The 18,089-nt window shown below is 41.7% G+C and overlaps 1 protein-coding gene across 2 annotated transcripts in view; it reads left to right on the top strand.

The window, feature by feature from the left end:
- The window catches only part of LOC116911424 (sterile alpha motif domain-containing protein 12-like), a 242,867-nt gene that overhangs the window by 211,077 nt on the left and 13,701 nt on the right, over positions 1-18,089 (top strand). The window contains exon 3 of one of the 2 annotated variants that reach the window (XM_032915401.1): positions 7,045-7,080. The exons of the other annotated variant lie outside the window; for it this stretch is intronic. Within the exon in view, the coding sequence (XP_032771292.1) occupies positions 7,045-7,080 (36 nt within the window). The remainder of the gene's footprint in view (positions 1-7,044; positions 7,081-18,089) is intronic. 2 annotated transcript variants of the gene reach the window in all.

Genomic DNA, 18,089 nt, shown 5'->3' with positions numbered 1-18,089 from the left:
CACTAAAGTAGCTTTATTATTTTCAGTATATACCATAACTCTAAAATAATTAATGAGATCATTCAGATAAATATTGCCTACTTTATCCATTATTCTGTAATACATTGCCTCTAACAGTGGCTTTAACAATTTTTTAGTGTGTCTCACAATTTTTAAGGTTGAGGCAAGGTTCAGTAGGAAAGCTCTTCAGCTCTACATGGCTTCAGGTGTACCCAGGTGGTACCATGCCAATACCATGGGTGACCCAAGGTAGTCCAGAATCACTGCTGTTGAGTGGGCAGAGATCAATGGAAGCCATGACTCTCTTCTCTGTATTCTCGGGGCTTCTCCATATGGTCTCTTCAACAGGGTAGTTGGACTTCTAGTGAGAAATGAGAGTTCCAGTCCTCATCTAACCTGGGGCTATAGTTTCTCAGCATCATTCCATTATTCACTGGTCAAACCAGTTAGAAGCCAGTGTGCATCCAATAGAGGGGAACTACCTTTGATAACTTCTCAGCCAGAGTCCAGTTCTGGTTCCCAGCTTGACCTCTGGCTGAGAAGTTATCAAAGATATTTGCTGCCTTCAAATCTATCCAAAGGTGTTATCAAAATTACTTTAAATATTTGACATAAGATTTCTGCTTTCCATTGAAACTTAAATGGAACAGATTATTTGTGCTTTGTGCATTCCTTTACTTTAAAAAACCCTTGCTAACTGTGATAGCACTGTGCTGCCTGTTGAGAAAAGCCAGCCAGATGCCCCAGAGCTCCTGGAGACTAAATTACCAGTCGAAGAGGGACCCATGTCTCCAGCCACATATGTAGCAGAGGATGGCATTGTCTGGCATCAATAGGAGGAGAAGCCCTTGGTCCTGTGAAAGCTCATTTCCCCATTGTAGGGGAATGCCAAGGTGTTGAGGTGGGAGTGGGTGAGTGGGAATGGGAGTATCTTCATAGAAGCAGGGGGGAGAAGGGATGGGAGGGGGTATAACATTTGAAATGTAAATACATAAAATATCCAATAAAAATGTTTTTTAAAAGAATAGACAGAGTAGACTCACCCCTCCAGGAGCTTGTATCTAGATGTTAGCACAAGACAAACATATAACAAGGAAGTATACTCATGAAACAACAACACGAAACAATATGCATTTCCTAGAAGATTACACACACTCTCTCTCTCTCTCTCTCTCTCTCTCTCTCTCTCTCTCTCTCTCTCTCTCTCTCTCTGTGGGGAGTGTGATGGAGTAGTGAATCCCTTAGGAGAGACCTCTTAAGGACACCTTTTCTCAGTTCTGGGCTATTATTGGCGATGCGAGACAAGAATCCTACTGCTGCTAATTTTCAGAAAAGTAGCAACTTCCCGGTTCTTAGTCATTTAAATTTGGCCCACTGCCACTAATTTTCTGCCCCCAAAATGAACTACATGTGCTTTAGGGTTCATGAACACGGGTACATCTAGAGTAGCATGATAAAAATGTGGGCTAACAAGAATGGTTCCTCAATGTCCATCAGTGGATGAATGGTTAAAATGTATGGTGTGTACTTCTACTACAAAAACTACTACTCAGCCTTTGAAATAGTATATATAGAACCAGAGGACATCACACTAACTAGAGTAAGCCAAGTCCAAAAAGATGATTGGCCCAACAGCCTCGCTTGAGTGTGAAATCTTATGTGAGTCAAGACATACAATAGTGATTACCAAAGACTTAGAGAAAGGAAAAAAGAATGATGGTGGAAAGGCGCAGTTAGACAAGAGGAAGGAGAGCTATTGGACAGCATGGAGGCCACAGTTAACAATGAATAGATAGATGTGCTTAAAGAGTATTCTCTAAAGTTTTCACCACAAAAGGTAGGTGTAAAGTGATTGATATGTTAATTAACTTTCTTTAATCATTCCACAAACTATACATGTATCTAAGTACCATATTGTTCTCCAAAAAGTTTATTTGTTAGCTAAAAATTAAAATAATATTTTTTTCTTTTCTTTTTTTGGAGCTGGGGACCGAACCCAGGACCTTGCGCTTCCTAGGCAAGCGTTCTACCACTGAGCTAAATCCCCAACCCCTAAAATAATATTTTAAAGTGTATGTCAAATCCCCATAAGTCTGTGAACTATTTATTTCTGATCCACTATAGGATAAAATTTGAAAAAAAAATACACCCTAAGGATATGTGTTTAGGCTATCATAACAACTTAATATTGAACCTGTCCTTGGATCACATGTTTCCTGAACACAGAACAATTTAGAACTTATAGAACCTGACCTATGAACTTGACGTGGCACAACTATGTATTAGTTGTAACTAGTAAGCTTCAAGTAGTGAAATGGAGCCCTATGGTTAGGCCCATGGAGAAATTAGACCTCATACAATGGACAATGAGGGTAAGTGTGAGGGGACCAAAAGCACAGTATGACCAAAAGTCAGAGTCAGGAAGACTCCAGCAAGAATCAGGCCAGAGCTATGAGTGTGCAGACGTGTGTCATGATTCCAAGGGTCTCAGATACATCCTGTTGGCCTTGAATTTACCATAAGGAATAAGGAGCTAGAGGAGGCTCCCAACTGTAGATAGGCCTCAGCAATAACTTCTTAGACTTTATTTCCGTGTGATGTCTTTTTCCTTTCAAGACCTGGTTCAGGTTCCAGTCTCTTTAGAACCAAGAAATGTAAGCAAGCTCTCTCTTATGAAATCTGATAAATCTTTTGTCCTGCTGGTATTTTATTCTATGTTATAGTTCATACTATTAGTTACATGATTTTCCTCCCAAACATTTCAACCAAAAATGTCCTCAGCTAGGTCTCAATCCCTCTGCAGCACAGTCATTCGCCTAGGATGATATGAAGGTCATAGGAGCATTTTGAAGGATAATAATAAGGTGCAGGTATTTGAAGTAGATTACAGCAAACCTTTCTGGGGGCACACAGATGTGATCCCAGTACTTGGGAGGTAGGAACAAAAGGATCAGGAGTATAAAGTTAGCCTTGGTTGCATAGACTAATTTAGGATCATCCTGGGCTACATGAAACACTGTGTTAAAAAAAAGTACAAAAGGAGGAAGAGGGAGAAAAAGAATAGATTTTGGCAGAAAGTGGGATTGTTAGAGATGAGATAAGAACTAGAGAAAGGATGTAAGAGAGGATATTGAACAGAGACTATTGAGAGTCTGTTTAGTGGATGGCTAGTGACATATATATGTCACACACCATGTCATGTCAGCCATGTTATGTCTCGCATTACAGTGACACATAACGAATACTTCATTAAGAAATATTGAGAATACACTCGAAGAGTTGAGTTTCCCTGATTATTGCAACTTACTGTTTTAAGATTCTGAATAAATCTCTTATAATTCTTATAATATGCATGTTAATTCTACTGTAATACATATCATGTATTCTTTACAGTAAGTCGAACCTGTAAAAAAATAAACATAGACTGTCCCTATTTGTTCCTACTTGTCCAAACAGCTACCAGCTACTACTAATTGGTATTGTCCGTTGGTTCTAGCTACATCTTTCCTGCTACCTTACATCACAAAACTTCTGAGTGAAGAAGAAAGGATAGTGCTTTAAAAATATGACAACTGTATCCCTTGTAATTTGCCGGCTTCTCAAAGTTTTCACTCTAACAGATCTACTGCAGTGTTAGGATGCATTTTATCAGAGGTCTGCACGCTGATTGGTAAAGCAGCAAACAGTAACTTCAAGCTTAAGAGCCACAGTTCTGTACCAATCTTTAACTCTTCCATTGCAGTTTCAAGGCAGCTGTAGGCAATACAAACACAGATGCATGCAGCTGTGTTTCAATAAAACTTTATTTACAATGCCTATGGTGTACCAAATTTGTCCTTCAGGTGCTAGGGTCTTCCAATACCTGTCTTAGATTTTGAAATTGTCAGAACTGAGCTTTTGAAGTAAACAGATTCAATTATTAGTTGACTTTATGATAGAAATAAGAAATATGTTTTCACATGTAGAAAAATTGAATTAATCTAACTTGATTATAGTATCTATATTTTTTAAAAAGGTATCCAGAGAATTTTTTCTATCAGATAGTAACTGCAGTGTGTGCTGGCCTCCTTCCTTAACCTCTTATCCAAGGACCGGCCCTACCTGACCTCTGTCTTCCTCTTTTCCCATTGTTCTTTGTTCTGCACTTTGCCCTGGTCTGTCACTGCAAAGCCTTGTCTTGAGGAAATAAGCAGTGTCATTAGCCAGCCAGTCATGGGGGAGAATTATAAATTTATGAGAACTGTAGCCTTAAAGTAATGAAACCACTGTTGTTTGCATGGAATCCTATGCTAAGTAAACTTCAATTACTTTCCCCATCCCCTGATTTACAGATGAAATAAACAATTCTGTAACATCCTTACATACACATCACATCCTGTATATATGCTCAATGTATTTCTGAGATTTAAAAAAAAAAAAAAAACTCTCTTTAGTTTCAGTTTTCACCTAAGATGAAAAGCTTGACCATGTTATATCTGTTTAAAGATATATATGTGTGTGTCTGTGTTTACATGGGTTTATTTATGCGTGCATGCAGTGCCCACAGAGACCAGAGTGGGCATTACACCCCATAGAATTGTACGTCATAGAACAGGAGTTACAAATGGTTGAGAAATGCCTATATGGGTTCTGGGAAGCAAACGTTGGTCCTTTGGAAGAATAGCAAGTGCTCTTAAGCTCTGAGTAATCTCTCCAGCCCAAACTCTGCTTTTGTTTGTTTGGATTTGTTTTTGAGGTATTTTGCAGGTGGTTGCACTGTGTAGCCTAGGCTATCCTGGAACTTGCTTTGTAGATCAGGCTGGCCTTGTAATCCAAGATCCACTCTGCCTCCAGAGTGCTGATATTGAAGGGCTATACCACCTCACCTGGCCAGAACACAGAAGTCATTCAAAGACCAATTACATAAATACAACCAGGAGATATTTCTGTGAGAACCAGTTGTTCTTTTTTCCTCTGCCCTTTCATATGTAAGGCTTCATTATGTGCCAAGACTTTTCTCTGTTGCTGTTTGGATGCTTGGTTGCATTTTCTGTCTTAAAGTTTTGTTCATTCATTCTTCGATAGTTTGATACATTTAGCAAGTGGATCGTAGTCATTTTCACATACACCCCATTCCCCTCTCTTATGCCCTTCCCACTCCCACTGAAATCCTTTCTCTCATCCCAGCAATTCTTCCTTCTACATTCACATTTTTTTTTCCTTGTGTTGCTGTTTTTTTTTTAACTTTTTTTTTTCTTTTCTTTTTTTTCGGAGCTGGGGACCGAACCCAGGGCCTTGTGCTTGCTAGGCAAGCGCTCTATTGTGTTGCTGTTTTGGTATTTGTTTGTTTGTTTGTTTGTTTGTTTGGTTGGTTGGTTGGTTTTCATGTATGACCCACTGAGTTAATTAGGGTTGTTCTGATGAGCACAGGGTTAGCTACTAAAGCATAGGCTATTTTTCAGTGGCTACACCACTGAAGATAATGACACCCTCCACCCCGAGGAACTCTTAGTTGCCACTGAAGTCTCTCAGGAAGGGGTAGGACATTATAACCCTCTTTACCTTCTTTAGCTTATGTGGGCATGCCAAATCTTATGCAGGTAACCACAGCATCAGGGAGTCTCTTATGTAGTACATTGTGGGGCCAGAAATCAATGTCACGTGTCTCCCCTATTGCTTTTCACTCTGCTGTAGGGTGAGAATAGCTTTGGGGACAGGATCTTACTAAACCTAAAACTCATCAGTCGTCTGCACTAGCTGACCACCAGGCTCCAGCAATCCACCTGCCTCAGACCTGTGACAGCAAAACTACAGTAACAAACAAACACCACAGCGTCCAGCTTTTACATGAGTGCTGTGACTACCAACTCAGGTTATCATCCTTGCACAGCAGACACACCTTCCAAACCCCGGCCTCTAGGTTCTTAAAATGTATCACTCTGTACACTAAGTCCAGCCCTAGTAACTCCAGTGTGTAGAGTAATTGCACAAAGGTTTCACTTCCGGGGGAAGACTTGCGTTCACTTCCGGGTCCTGCTTGTTAAGAGTTTGAAAATTAACAAAGGTAGTGCATTTTTTTGGTTGTTATCTAATTTCTGCATAACATACTACACCAAATCTCAGAGGCTCCAGACATGAATTATTCTTCAGGCATAATTTTTAAAATTGGGAAAGACTTAATAAGGACCTCTTATCTTCTATTCCCTGTTCCATTACCTGGGGCTGAGGATCCACAACCCAACTGGAGGGCAGTCAATCTGATTGCTCAACGTGGTTGTCAGTTGGGACACTCTGCTTCCCACTGTGTGGGCTTCTCCATGTACTTCTGGGCTGACTGATTGAATATGGCTATGTTTGAAGGAGGAAAGGGAAACAATTTCCCATGCCTCCCTAGAAGTAAGGCTAGAACTGCTACATTACCATCTCTGCCATATTCTCTTGAGAGGACTCACAATAGGCTTGGCCCAGGTTCAAGAGATCCCTTTCACCGAGTGGTTGGAAGAGAAGCAACAGCATAGAACTTGCAACAACTGAGACCAGTCATGGTTTTATAGTTCCTACAATATGAATTTTACTCCATACAGAAATAGATTAAAATCCAACATTTTTATCTCTTTTCTAAAAGATGGGGTCCAGCCACAGTGCCCTCTGTTTTTTTCCTCTGAATAAATGTGTTTAGACATATGAGCTTTTTTTAAAAAAAAAAACAAATTATTTATTTATGTTATGTATGTGAGTACACTATCGTTCTCTTCAGACACACCAGAAGAGGGCATCAGATCTCATTACAGATGGTTTTGAGGCACCATGTGGTTTCTGGGAATTGAACTCAGGACCTCTGGAAGAACAGTCAGTGCTCTGACCTGCTGAGCCTTCTCTCCAGCCCCAGTACCCTCTATTGATCCTCACTATATTTTCACTCCTTATGAAAAGAGAACCTGAGATTTGTTGGGCATCCATTGGTCACAAGACTCATGATAAGCAAACTCTCATTTATTATTCTCCAGTGCCTTTGAAATGCACTTTTTCCATAATTCTAACATTTCTAAATTGTACATTTTACAGTGTATGACAACTGGAGGTCATGTGGCAGTCTTGCATGTAAGTATTTGGCTGTGATTGTTCATATTTTTATCACTTCACCCAAGTTTAATTGCTATTTAAAACAGCTTCTGAAATATTACACTATAATTTGGCACTGAAGCAAAAATGTATCTGGTAAGCCAAAAGTCATGAAGCAGCACCATCCATGAGGCAAATTTTGACACTGAAGGTATAACCACAATTTTATATGTTTTTGCAAAGTGGCAATCTGAGCTTTGCACTCAGATAGAAATACATAACAAATAAATGAAGGTGTGTCATGTTTTATTACTGAAATACATGCAGAGGGATTACCTATCACAAGTGAAGCCGGTACCTAAAGGCAGAGAAACTGCTAGATTTGTTCAGAACAGATGACAGAAAGCAGGAAGCAATAGAAGGCTTTTATTGTTCCTTGTACAGGTCTATCAAAGCATTCTGTTATAGTTTCATTAGTCCTGGGGTTTTGTTGTTCTGTCATATTGGTACTTTTATTTATATGCAGCTTGGGTGGTACGCTGGCTGGTTTTTATGTCAACTTGATATAAACTAGAGTCATCTGAAAGAAGGGAACCTCAATTGAGAATGTTCCTCCAATCAATTAAAGTCTAGACAAGCCTGTAGGGCATTTCCTTAATTAGTGATTGACATGGAAGGTCCCAGACCCATGTAAGCAGTGCCATCCCTCAGCTGTGGCCTGGATTCTATATAACAAAGCAGGCTTAGCAAGCCATGAGGAGTAAGCCAGCAAGCAGCACCCCCTTCATGGCCTCTGCATCGGCTCCTGCCTCCTGGTTCCTTCCCTGCTTATGTTCCTGTCCTGACTTCCCTCAGTGATGGACTGTTACCTAGAAATAAAAGTGAAATAAACCCTTTCCTTCTCAAGTTGATTTTGATAAAGATGGTTTGTCACTGAAGTAAAAGCCCTAACAAAGACAGTTGTTGGGCTTTTGAAATATCATGACAGATCTTGAGAGTGAGAGAGAGAGCGCGCGCACAAAACATCTGAATTCCCTTGATTTACAGAGAAGGCTATGGCTCTGATCTCTTAGAGAAATTAGGCAGCTGTGCTCATTGCAAAGGGGGAGGCTGTTGTTGCCTTCAGTCTCCCAGATGATGCTTCTCAGTTGTAAGGCAGCCTAGTTCGGTTCTGGAAAGACATGATGCTGCCAGGTGTCAGCCCCAACCCTTGTATCTCCACCAAACTTCAACAACATGATCAAAATGTATTTACAATGTCTCAAACTCAAACTCTTTAAGGGTAACTAATGAAAAATGCTTATTTGTATGCACTGTTTTTAAGGGCCACATAATCCTAAGTTAATCAGTCACTGTGCTGAAATAGGAATAATTTAAATTATTAAATGTGTTGCAGTGCTTGAGGGCACAAGTAGATTTTGGGAAGGTTTCCCTCTGTTATTTTAAGATAGTACATTAAGCATTCCTTGGCCGAAGTAAGTCATAGTTTTTCCCTGGATTGCTCATTGAGTGCAAAGTGTGCCAGGGGTTGCCTGTCCTTTCCCTTGCCTGGGCCAGTGCCATATGGGGGAAAGCACAAGCAGCAGTGAGCATGAACCTCTCTCTTCTTTACTACCGTGGCCAAGGTAGGAGAGGAGTTCCCAGACTGCCTCTGCTATAAGGTGAGGATCCCATCACTTCTTCCATGATCCTTTTTAGTTATGTCATGTTCACGTATTGAAAAGACTGTACTAAGTAGTTAGGGCTGGTACTCAGATGCGTACAATACAGCCCCCTTCTTCATGGAGTTTCTTTAACTAGAAGAAATATGGGACAAAACTCCCCATGATAATTATAAACAGCAACACGTACTCCTCCACCTCTTAGTTCCTCAGGAATCGTGCCCTAATTGCTGTACAGAACATTGTACAGTCATGGACTGTGAGTGAATGTATCTCAGTGCAGCAGGAACTTCCTGAGGATAAGAGCAAAGGTTACATGATATTCCTTTTTCATATATCCAGTGTTTAGTAGAGTACCTGAGATGGCAATCAAGAAATGACATTGAGGCTATAAGAAGTAGTACGTGACCCAGTCTCAGCCGTATGGATCACAGGCAATAGAATCATGAGCTCAAGCATAGCCTGAGCTATCTAGAAAAACTGTAGAAAGGAAGGAAAGAAGGGAGAAAAACATGTTGAACAGGGCATGGAGTTCAATGGTCAGTTGCACCAGGCATGAAAATAATGTCTATTCTATCTATTCATTCAACAGAATGAATAGGTGTACAGAGTCCCAGAGCAGACCAAGAGGGGCTAAGCAAGAATATGTGACATCTTCTTGGCTATAAGCAGACTGAGTATCAATTGTCACTGTAAGAAAGGTAAAACTAGGCAGAGAAACACAGAAGAAAGCAGAGATAGACATTTGACTGATACTCTATGATGTATTTGTGGTGAAGGCCAAGTAAAGATGTTGAGAAATTCTGGACTGGAGAGATCACTCAGTGTTTCAAAGTTCTTACAGCTCTTCTGGGGGATCTGAGTTCAGTTCCCAGCACTCGTGTCAGACAGCTCCTACCCATCTATAACCAACTTCAGGCCAAAGTGACCTCCATATATATTCTGCTACAGCCATACATGTTATATGTTTACAGTAACTTCTTGGGATTCAATAATAAATCAGGAGCCTTTTGTCTAGGAAAAAAATTGATTCTCCCTCTCAGAAGTCATCAGTTGCCTGTAGCTATCTCTTCATTCAGTTGTGGAGCCTTACCCGCTACCCCCGTCCATAATGACATGACTAGAGTGGTCATCTGTAAATTTTGTTTACACAACAGTATTGGTGAGATTTCATGAGTGTGCCATCCCTGTACTGCCCAGAAGACACTATCTCATGACTGACATCCCAACCACTGGCTCTTACCATCTTCCTGATCCACTATTCAGTGGTGTTCCCTGAGCCTTGGTTGAAGGAGTCGCATTATAGATGTATCAACTTGGGCTGCGCTCCCCAGAGTAATTTAATCTCTGCATTTTGACCAGTTGTTAATCTCTATAGTAAGATGCTCTGCTTTGAACAGAACAGGAAGAAGGTCCAGGCAGCATACCACTAGGAAACCATACTTAAGCTTAACATGTAGGGTGGGTTACCATATGTGTTTAATCTTGGAGCAAAGAGTGCTATCCTGGAACTGCAAAGATGGGTCAGCCACTAAGCACACACTGTTCTCCCAGTTCAGTTCCCAGCACCCACATGAGCTGGATCACAGCCACTTATCACACCAGCTCTAGGGACTCCAATGCCCTTTTGGGGATTTTGTAGGTCTTTCATTCCTGCACACACACACACACACACACACACACATGCATATACATATGAAAAAGTAAAATCTTTAGAAAACCCACTACCTTAACAATGAACTCCAGGTCTTGTCCACAATGCTCAACACATTACCGTTGAATGCAGTACATAGTACCCGTCTCCAGAATGCCACAACCACTTCACATTAGTACTACTAATGCTCCCCAGATTCTCCACATGTGAGTTCTCCCATTTCCAAGTGGAGCAGATAATCATATCAACCACCAAGCTAAGATGAGCCTTCAAAGGACTCATGTGAACTCCATTTTTGCATGACAATGTACCACAAATGTGAGCTGTTATTATCCCTTCTCTTCTGTGTACCCCAATTCCCTCACCAAAACAGAGATAATAATAGTACCCCCCTTTCCTTTGGGCCCCAACAAACTGAAATGCAATTAAATGTGTGAAAGCACTTTAGAAGTTGAACATTGCATGGTAAGGTAAGGCAAGGGCTGCTAGCTGCCTATGCTCAGCAGAAAGCTGGTCCTCAAGAGCCTGGACTGCAAGTCAGGGAGCTTGTCTCTCTGAACTGCTGGCTACAGGTATGTGCATGTGAATGGCTTCTCTGGATGCAGAAGGCTGAGGTGAAGGCCTTTGCATTGGACTGGTCCAAGATTACGTAAAGATGGGAAGGAGACATCTACTCGAGAAATAAACATGGTTTAAACTCTGTAGCCTTGCAAATCAGTGAACTTTCCAATGTCATACTTTTGGACATCTGGGCTCTATTACCTGAAATCCTATTAAAGCCTCAGCATCATAATCCTGCATGGAAACTGGTAAATTGCAAGATCCTGCTGATGGCCACCAGCCAGTTCAAGCAATTAATCAACAAGAGTCCCCACGTAGGTTTGTACCTCTTGCCAAGTGGATTCTTTGAGGAGAAACAGTGTACACAGAAGAAAGTGCCCAATCCACTCAGTTTCATAGCAACACACTTTGTAACTCTGCCCACACAGAGAAATTATCTGTTATCATTAAGACATCCAAGCCTCATAACTTTTTCCTCAATGGAAATTAGTACTCACTAGCCCAGGGAACGTCTCCAAATCTCGTTAACTGTTACACAGACTATAACCTGCTGATTCCAGTTTAGACAAACCAGCCCAACCCTTTCCCCACCCTCAGCACGTTGTCATGGGGTGGGGGAGGGCACAGTTTGAGCGGAGTGCTTTTTTCCCCCCGATTCTGGTCTGTCTGTACTACTTGCCTCTGTCCCTTTTGTCCAGGCCCAAAACACAAAGGACAAGCACTGTAACCTTGAATCCTGGCTTCAGAATCCTGGCAGAGAGACTCCATGCTGGAGCAGTTCATAATGAAGGATCTATTTCCCCTAAGGTTTCTTGCTTGGTTTTGCGGAGTTCAAGGGGTTTGAGTAAACAAGCTGATCTTCTATACTTCAGCATGTTTATAAAGTTTTCCTTAATTAACATTTTGTATATCAGGGATTCTGGGAATGTGTAGGAAAGCAGAGAGGAAGCCTCAAGCCACACTGGAGAGAACAGGAGAGGCAGGTGTGGACAAGAAGGAATGGACAGTATGAGTGACAGCATAGGGCGTTCCCCTTGCTGGATCGCTTTCTCTTCTGAAGCCAGCCTGCTTAATCTCTGTCTTTATTTTCTCCTCTACACTTGGCTACTACATTTACATGTACTTTTATTTACATGTGAATATGCAAATATAAATGAAGTAAAATTAAAGCTAGGAGTATTTTCTATGGGCTAGATAGGTGGCTCAGAAGGTTAAGAGCACTTGCTGTCAAACGTGAGAATGTGAGTTCAAACCCCAGCACCACCATAAAAGGCCAGGCATGGCACTACTATACCTGTAATCACCAATGCTATAGAACGGGAACACAGGCAGATCTCTGAGGCTACCAGGACAGCCAATCTAGACAGTGAGCTCGGTTCAGTCAGAGACTCACTGAATAGTAGAATAGGATACTGGGCATCCTCATGTAACCTCCACGCAAGTGCATGGATGCATGCGTCTCATTCTATCATGTATACTACACACACTGCCTGCCATCACTACCCGCCCCCAAACACACACAGTGCATTCTTCACACCTCACTGTGCTCAATGAACACATACCATACGGCTACTGCACTCAGACAGAACACTTCAGTCACTGTTAAAAAAAAAAAAAAAAAAGCTCAGTCAGTGCTACAGTAGGAGGTTGTGCTAGAGTGAGGTCCATGTATTAGTAACATCAATGTGGTCCATGTCCTAGTGACACTGGTATCAGACTAGAGCTTGTGGAATTGCATGATCAGCGATATGCTATCCTGTGATTCATCACAGACTGAAAGGTAAGAGGCACTCACTGCTGTACCCTCTGCTTTAGGAGTGTGTGCCGATGTTCATCGCTTGCTGTCACCTTTGTTTGTTTTCCTTTAGCTTCCATAGCACTGTTTCATGGAGAGGCTCTTCTAGGCCCTGTTGAGACTACGCATTGAAAAGGAGAAACACTAAGCATGCCTTGTAGATTCCCATAGAAGGGTGCTTTTCTCTTTCTCTTGAAAAAGCTTCAGACACTGGAGACTTTTTTTTAATCATTTCTTTTCTAAAGAAGAGAATCTTAGGTAAGGGTACTTTTCTGTAAAAGGTGGTGTTGGATAGGCCAACAGGGACGCTCTTGACATTAAGTAAAGTGAAATAGTGCAAACAGGCAGAGAAGAATAGATGAGCGAAAAACGAAAAAGAAAAAGCAAGCAGGGATAAAAGAAAACCGGAGTTTGCTCAGACAGTTGGCAAGCAGGCAAGCAAGGCTCTGTGTTCTGTGATGGAGTAAGCTGGGTTACAGAAGCTGGGGTACAGAAGCCAGGAGATAAATTAGGAAACAATCCCTCAGGATCTTCCCAGCCAGCTGGCTGAGGTTGTAGAGGGGGAATTTCAACAGTCACTGGGATTAAACTTCAAAGTATAATCCTGTGCTCTCTCTGTGATTCATTGTTGCTAGTGCCAGTGAACTGCTTGTCTATGAAAGGTTCTATGGGCTTTTAGCACGGCTGTCGGAATGTACTGACTTGAGACAGTTACCTCTGTCCAGTGCAGAGGATGGAATCTGGGGTCACCACAGACTAATTGGCTGTACAGATGCATTCCTGCTGAGAGCACCTGGCAGGGTGGTCCTTTCTTCCAGAAGTGCATCGTTTCATATTTGTGTGGTACAAGGTGACCATCGACTGCTCTCAGCTGGTATCTGGTTCTCTATAGCTGTAAAACAGAGGAGAGTTTTGCTATTCTAGAGGACGTCATTTCTAAAAGATGTAAGTAAGGTAATAGACACCCTAAGTATGCATAGACTTTTAGATAGCTTCATAAAGTGAAATCTCTACCCCACTATTCAATAGAGAACAAGAGTGGGCACTCCAACTCCTTCCACTCATACCTGAAGGAACTGGTAACTTGGCTCACGCACTTTCGTCATACATTCATCTGAAAACGCATTCTCTCCTTCTACAAACACATCAAGAGCAACTTTCATACCCCCACATTTTCCCGCACAGCACAGAAAGGGGAAAGTAAGAGATATTTTTTCCCTGAAGGAACTTGAGGGTCAGAGCAGTTTCCAGAGAGCCACTTACTGGCAATATGATCAGAAATTCAAATCCATGGTCCCACTCTAAAAGGAATGAAGTATAGAAGTATGTCCCAAGTTCCCCGAAAGACTTCTATGCACCATGAAGTACTTGCCTAGAGACAAATACATCAAGTGAAGCTAGTTCAGGACACAGAAGGTTCTAATATAGTGTCATCATATGGATTCAAAACCACACAAGCCCTATACCCTCAAACCAGTGTAGAACACTTCATCCAGTGTCCACAGGAATATGTGCATGCAGAAGTCTGCAGGAAGCATGAGGTACTAGAAGGAGGTGACATGTCCAGGACCCTGGGACCTTGCATAAGTTAGATAGTTTGCACAGGTCTCAAAGCCTGTCTTGCCTGCCCTATTCTACAACCCAGCATTGGATCATGGCTTTGTATTATATCCAGGATTCTTGTTATTTTGTTATATGAAAAGAGCACAGCTATAAACCACATTTTCCCACAGCCGATACCACTTTTCACTGTCTGAAGGACAAATAACTACTCTTTAAATACTGGGGGAAAGACGTGGGTGTTTCATGGTCTGCTGCCAAACTGGCTTCATGCGCATTACTGTAGCTCTTGTTAAACATATAGCGTTCCAATCTTCCCCTTGGACATTCTGAACCAGAGGGAGAGAACTAGACAAAGCAATAAATGTGAGAAGCTCCCTGAGGTGACTCTCATGCAGGCAGGTTGGAAGACCTGTGGTGCAAATGTCAGTTTTTAAACCCTGGAAGCTGGAGACACAATTTAACCTGTGTGAATCAAGAGTTGATTTCTGAAAGGTTTGGTTCAGGTTTGTTTTTCTGTAGTCAGACTTTTAAATTTAGGGGATGAGGCAATGGCTCTGTGATTACTCACTGCTAAAGTGTGAGGACCGGAATCCAGGTAATTACACATCTGTAATTTCAATGCCACTAGCCACTACAAGATGGGGAACACAGAAAAGACAGTTCCCAGAAGTTTGGGAGGGAGCTACCAGACAGACGCAGCCGTGGACGACAAGAAACTTGTCTCATGCAAGGTGAAAGTCAAGGACTGCTCATTTATTCACACAGCATACATGCTGTGGCTTACATACCTGACGTTCATATAAGCACAGTGTCTGTCTGTCCGTCTGTCTGTCTGCCTCTCTCACTCACTCTCAGTCTGTCTGTCTGTCTCTTTTACACACATACACAAAGAGAAAGCAAAAGAGAGTTTGAAATGTTTTTTAAAAATTAATAACACACTTTTAGAGACACAGAGTAATTTTGTGTATCCATGGGATACACTGTGATAATCTGAAATGTACACAGAGAAATCAAAGCAAGGTAACTAGCATTAGGTAAAGGTACAATGGTCTCTCAGTCACACAGTACTGGGCAACAGTTCTACATATAGTAGGGGAGTCTGTGAACACACCCTGCCTTGCTCACACCGTTGCTCTCCTGCCCAGAACTGGAAAAGGAGAAACCTCATCGTACCTTCAACACATTCTTCCCTTCTCCAAATTTTCAAATAAGGAAGAGTGTCCCCTACACCTGAATCCTTCAGAACTCCCCAGAGTCCATGAGAACTTCACAGTCGGGCAGGAGAACCCCTCCTCCTCTTAACCATATCAAGAGCCAATCAAATTCTAATAGGAAAAGAGGAAAAAATGGCATAAGGGAATGAGAGAGGGTGACAGAAATCCTTCCATCCTGTGTGTTTATTTCCTACATAACACTTCTGGAACCAGCAAGCCCCTGAGCTTAGGCAAATCAAGGGATAGCCTGACCTAAAGGCCACAGCCTGGGTCACTTATTTCTCTACGCCTGGCTTTTATTCATCTGCAGAGTGATGTTAGTGTCCTCACTTAACTTGGTTGCTGCAAACTAGAGCTAGTTCTGAGTGTGATGCTAGGCACATGGTGAGTACCTGGCTACTGATGCTCTTTACTATTATTGTTATGACCTTTGTAAGCTGTATTACTCAAAGATCTCCAGGGAAACAAAATACCATTGAATGACATGAGTGTGTGTGTGTGTGTGTGTGTGTGTGTGTGTGTCTGTATAATATGCACACATGTATATATACGCATACAAACACATATATTAGACACCACAGACTTAATTACAGAAACTTCAAAGTCTCAAGATCTCCAAGCTTGAGGGAGAAAGTATAGTTGCACTCTGAGTCTGTGTCAAAGGACAAGGAATGAAATGTCCTAGCAGCAGACAACAGAAACATGAATTATCTGCTACTCAGTTCTTTGCCTATTCAAATCTGAGGCCTGCCACATTATAGAGGCCCATCAGCGTTTCCTAACTCGCTAACTCAAATAGTCATCTCTCATGTAAATATCTTTATAGAGACACTAGAACAATGGCTGACTACGTATGTGGACACCCTGTAGTTCAGTTTGAGTTGACACGAAAAGCTAACCTTCACAGCATGATGGCCTCCTCTTTTCTAGGACACATGAAAAGTTACAGGATACACACACACACACACACACACACACACACACACACACAATCTTGTTAGAGAATCTCACCTCCATCCTCCTTCACATAGCTAGAGAGTAAAATCATAAAACCAATTCCTTAATCATACTCTCAGGGAGGGGTACCCTTTAGTCTCTTGTGGACAAGGAGTGGTAGAAATGGATCCACTTCCCTCTAAACCACTATTCTGATAGCAAAGCTTAGGTTTATGGCCATATAATTCATCCTTTGCCCTCCTCTTATCTTGTACCTTCTTCCAAGCGTACTAATTAATTAATTGAGTGTACCTGTCTAAATCATCCTATCTTGATTTTTCTAATGGCATGCCAGTGAGGGTTCTAGAAGTTAGGAGTGATTTCGTTTTAAAGGTTTTGATTGCATTGAATATAAAAATCAAAAAGATGAGAAAATGATGACTAGAAAAGGGGAGTGAAATTTGAAATTCGCCTCCTTTCCTGTGCAGACAAGAGGCCCACTTAGGTTAGCTTTTATCTTGACCTATTTTAAGAGTGATATATTTGGCTCATGACCAAGAATAGAAAATAAGCAAAGATCTGTGTCTGCTAAAGCAACCTCAGCACATTTGACATTTCAAGCTGGAGAAGTCTTTGTTGGGGAGCTCTCCTATGCATTCTTAGGTGTTTAGCAGTGTCTTGACCTCCCCTCAGTAGATGCTAGTAGTAACCTCCAGGAGTAGCAACTAGAAATGTCTTCCTCACAGTGCCAGTTGTCCCCCATGGAACAAAACTCTACACGTTTGAGAACCATTCAGCCATGCTGTGAAAGACTATCAACTGTTAGAAGAGAAATGAACTACCTTTCTGTAGGTAAAAACCTCTTTACAGCACCCCATAGCTAGGATTTGAGTTTAATGAAAACTCTTTTACACAACACAATTATTTGTTTCTCTCCTCTATTCCTATTTGAGTTAGAGATTATTTTTTTACCTAACATATATCTTCTTACAGTCAGTGATTAGAGCAGATCTGGTTTCTGGTCTCAGCCCTATGCATTCTAGCCACAGAGCAGCGACAAACTCATGTACCTGCCCCCCTCTCTCATCAGGTGATTATGGAGACCTCTGTAATGGCACTGGTGTTCCAGCAAACGGTTGTCTATAAAGTCTTAGTTGGCCCACAGTGCCTGCTCAGTAAGTTGTAGACCAGCTTATTGGCTGTTATTTTGGGCAACTGTAGCACTAACTCACACCTGATACAAATTACAAAAACATATCCAGAAGCAATCCAGGCCCACCCCAAAGCCCTTAAGCTTAACTTACATGAAAAACACATTCTTTCACAAACACACATCCCTTTCTTTCTGAACAGAAGACTTTTCCAGGGAGAAGTCTTATTTATTCCTTTACCATCATGAGATGTGGAGTTCCCAGACCTAGTATGTTTCCTCCGAACATGCCAATCCACCATCCCCTGTTGTTGGGGTGAACGGAGGTAACCCTGAACACTTAAATCTAAAATCTGTTCCTGAGCCTTCTGCCAAGTTGCCTGTTGCCTGCCAGGCAAGTCACTGCCTGCCTTTGAAGTGTCAGAACCTCCCTTTATCAGGCAACTGTCTGAATATCTGCTCTAATCTAGAGGAGAGTGGAATCAGAGTACAGGGGCCTGGAAGGCGGCAATAG

The sequence above is a fragment of the Rattus rattus genome, chromosome 1, assembly GCF_011064425.1.
Source record: "Rattus rattus isolate New Zealand chromosome 1, Rrattus_CSIRO_v1, whole genome shotgun sequence".
Classification (NCBI taxonomy): domain Eukaryota; kingdom Metazoa; phylum Chordata; class Mammalia; order Rodentia; family Muridae; genus Rattus; species Rattus rattus.
Note: the sequence above shows the minus strand (reverse complement) of the source record. Positions and strands in the feature narration are given on the sequence as shown.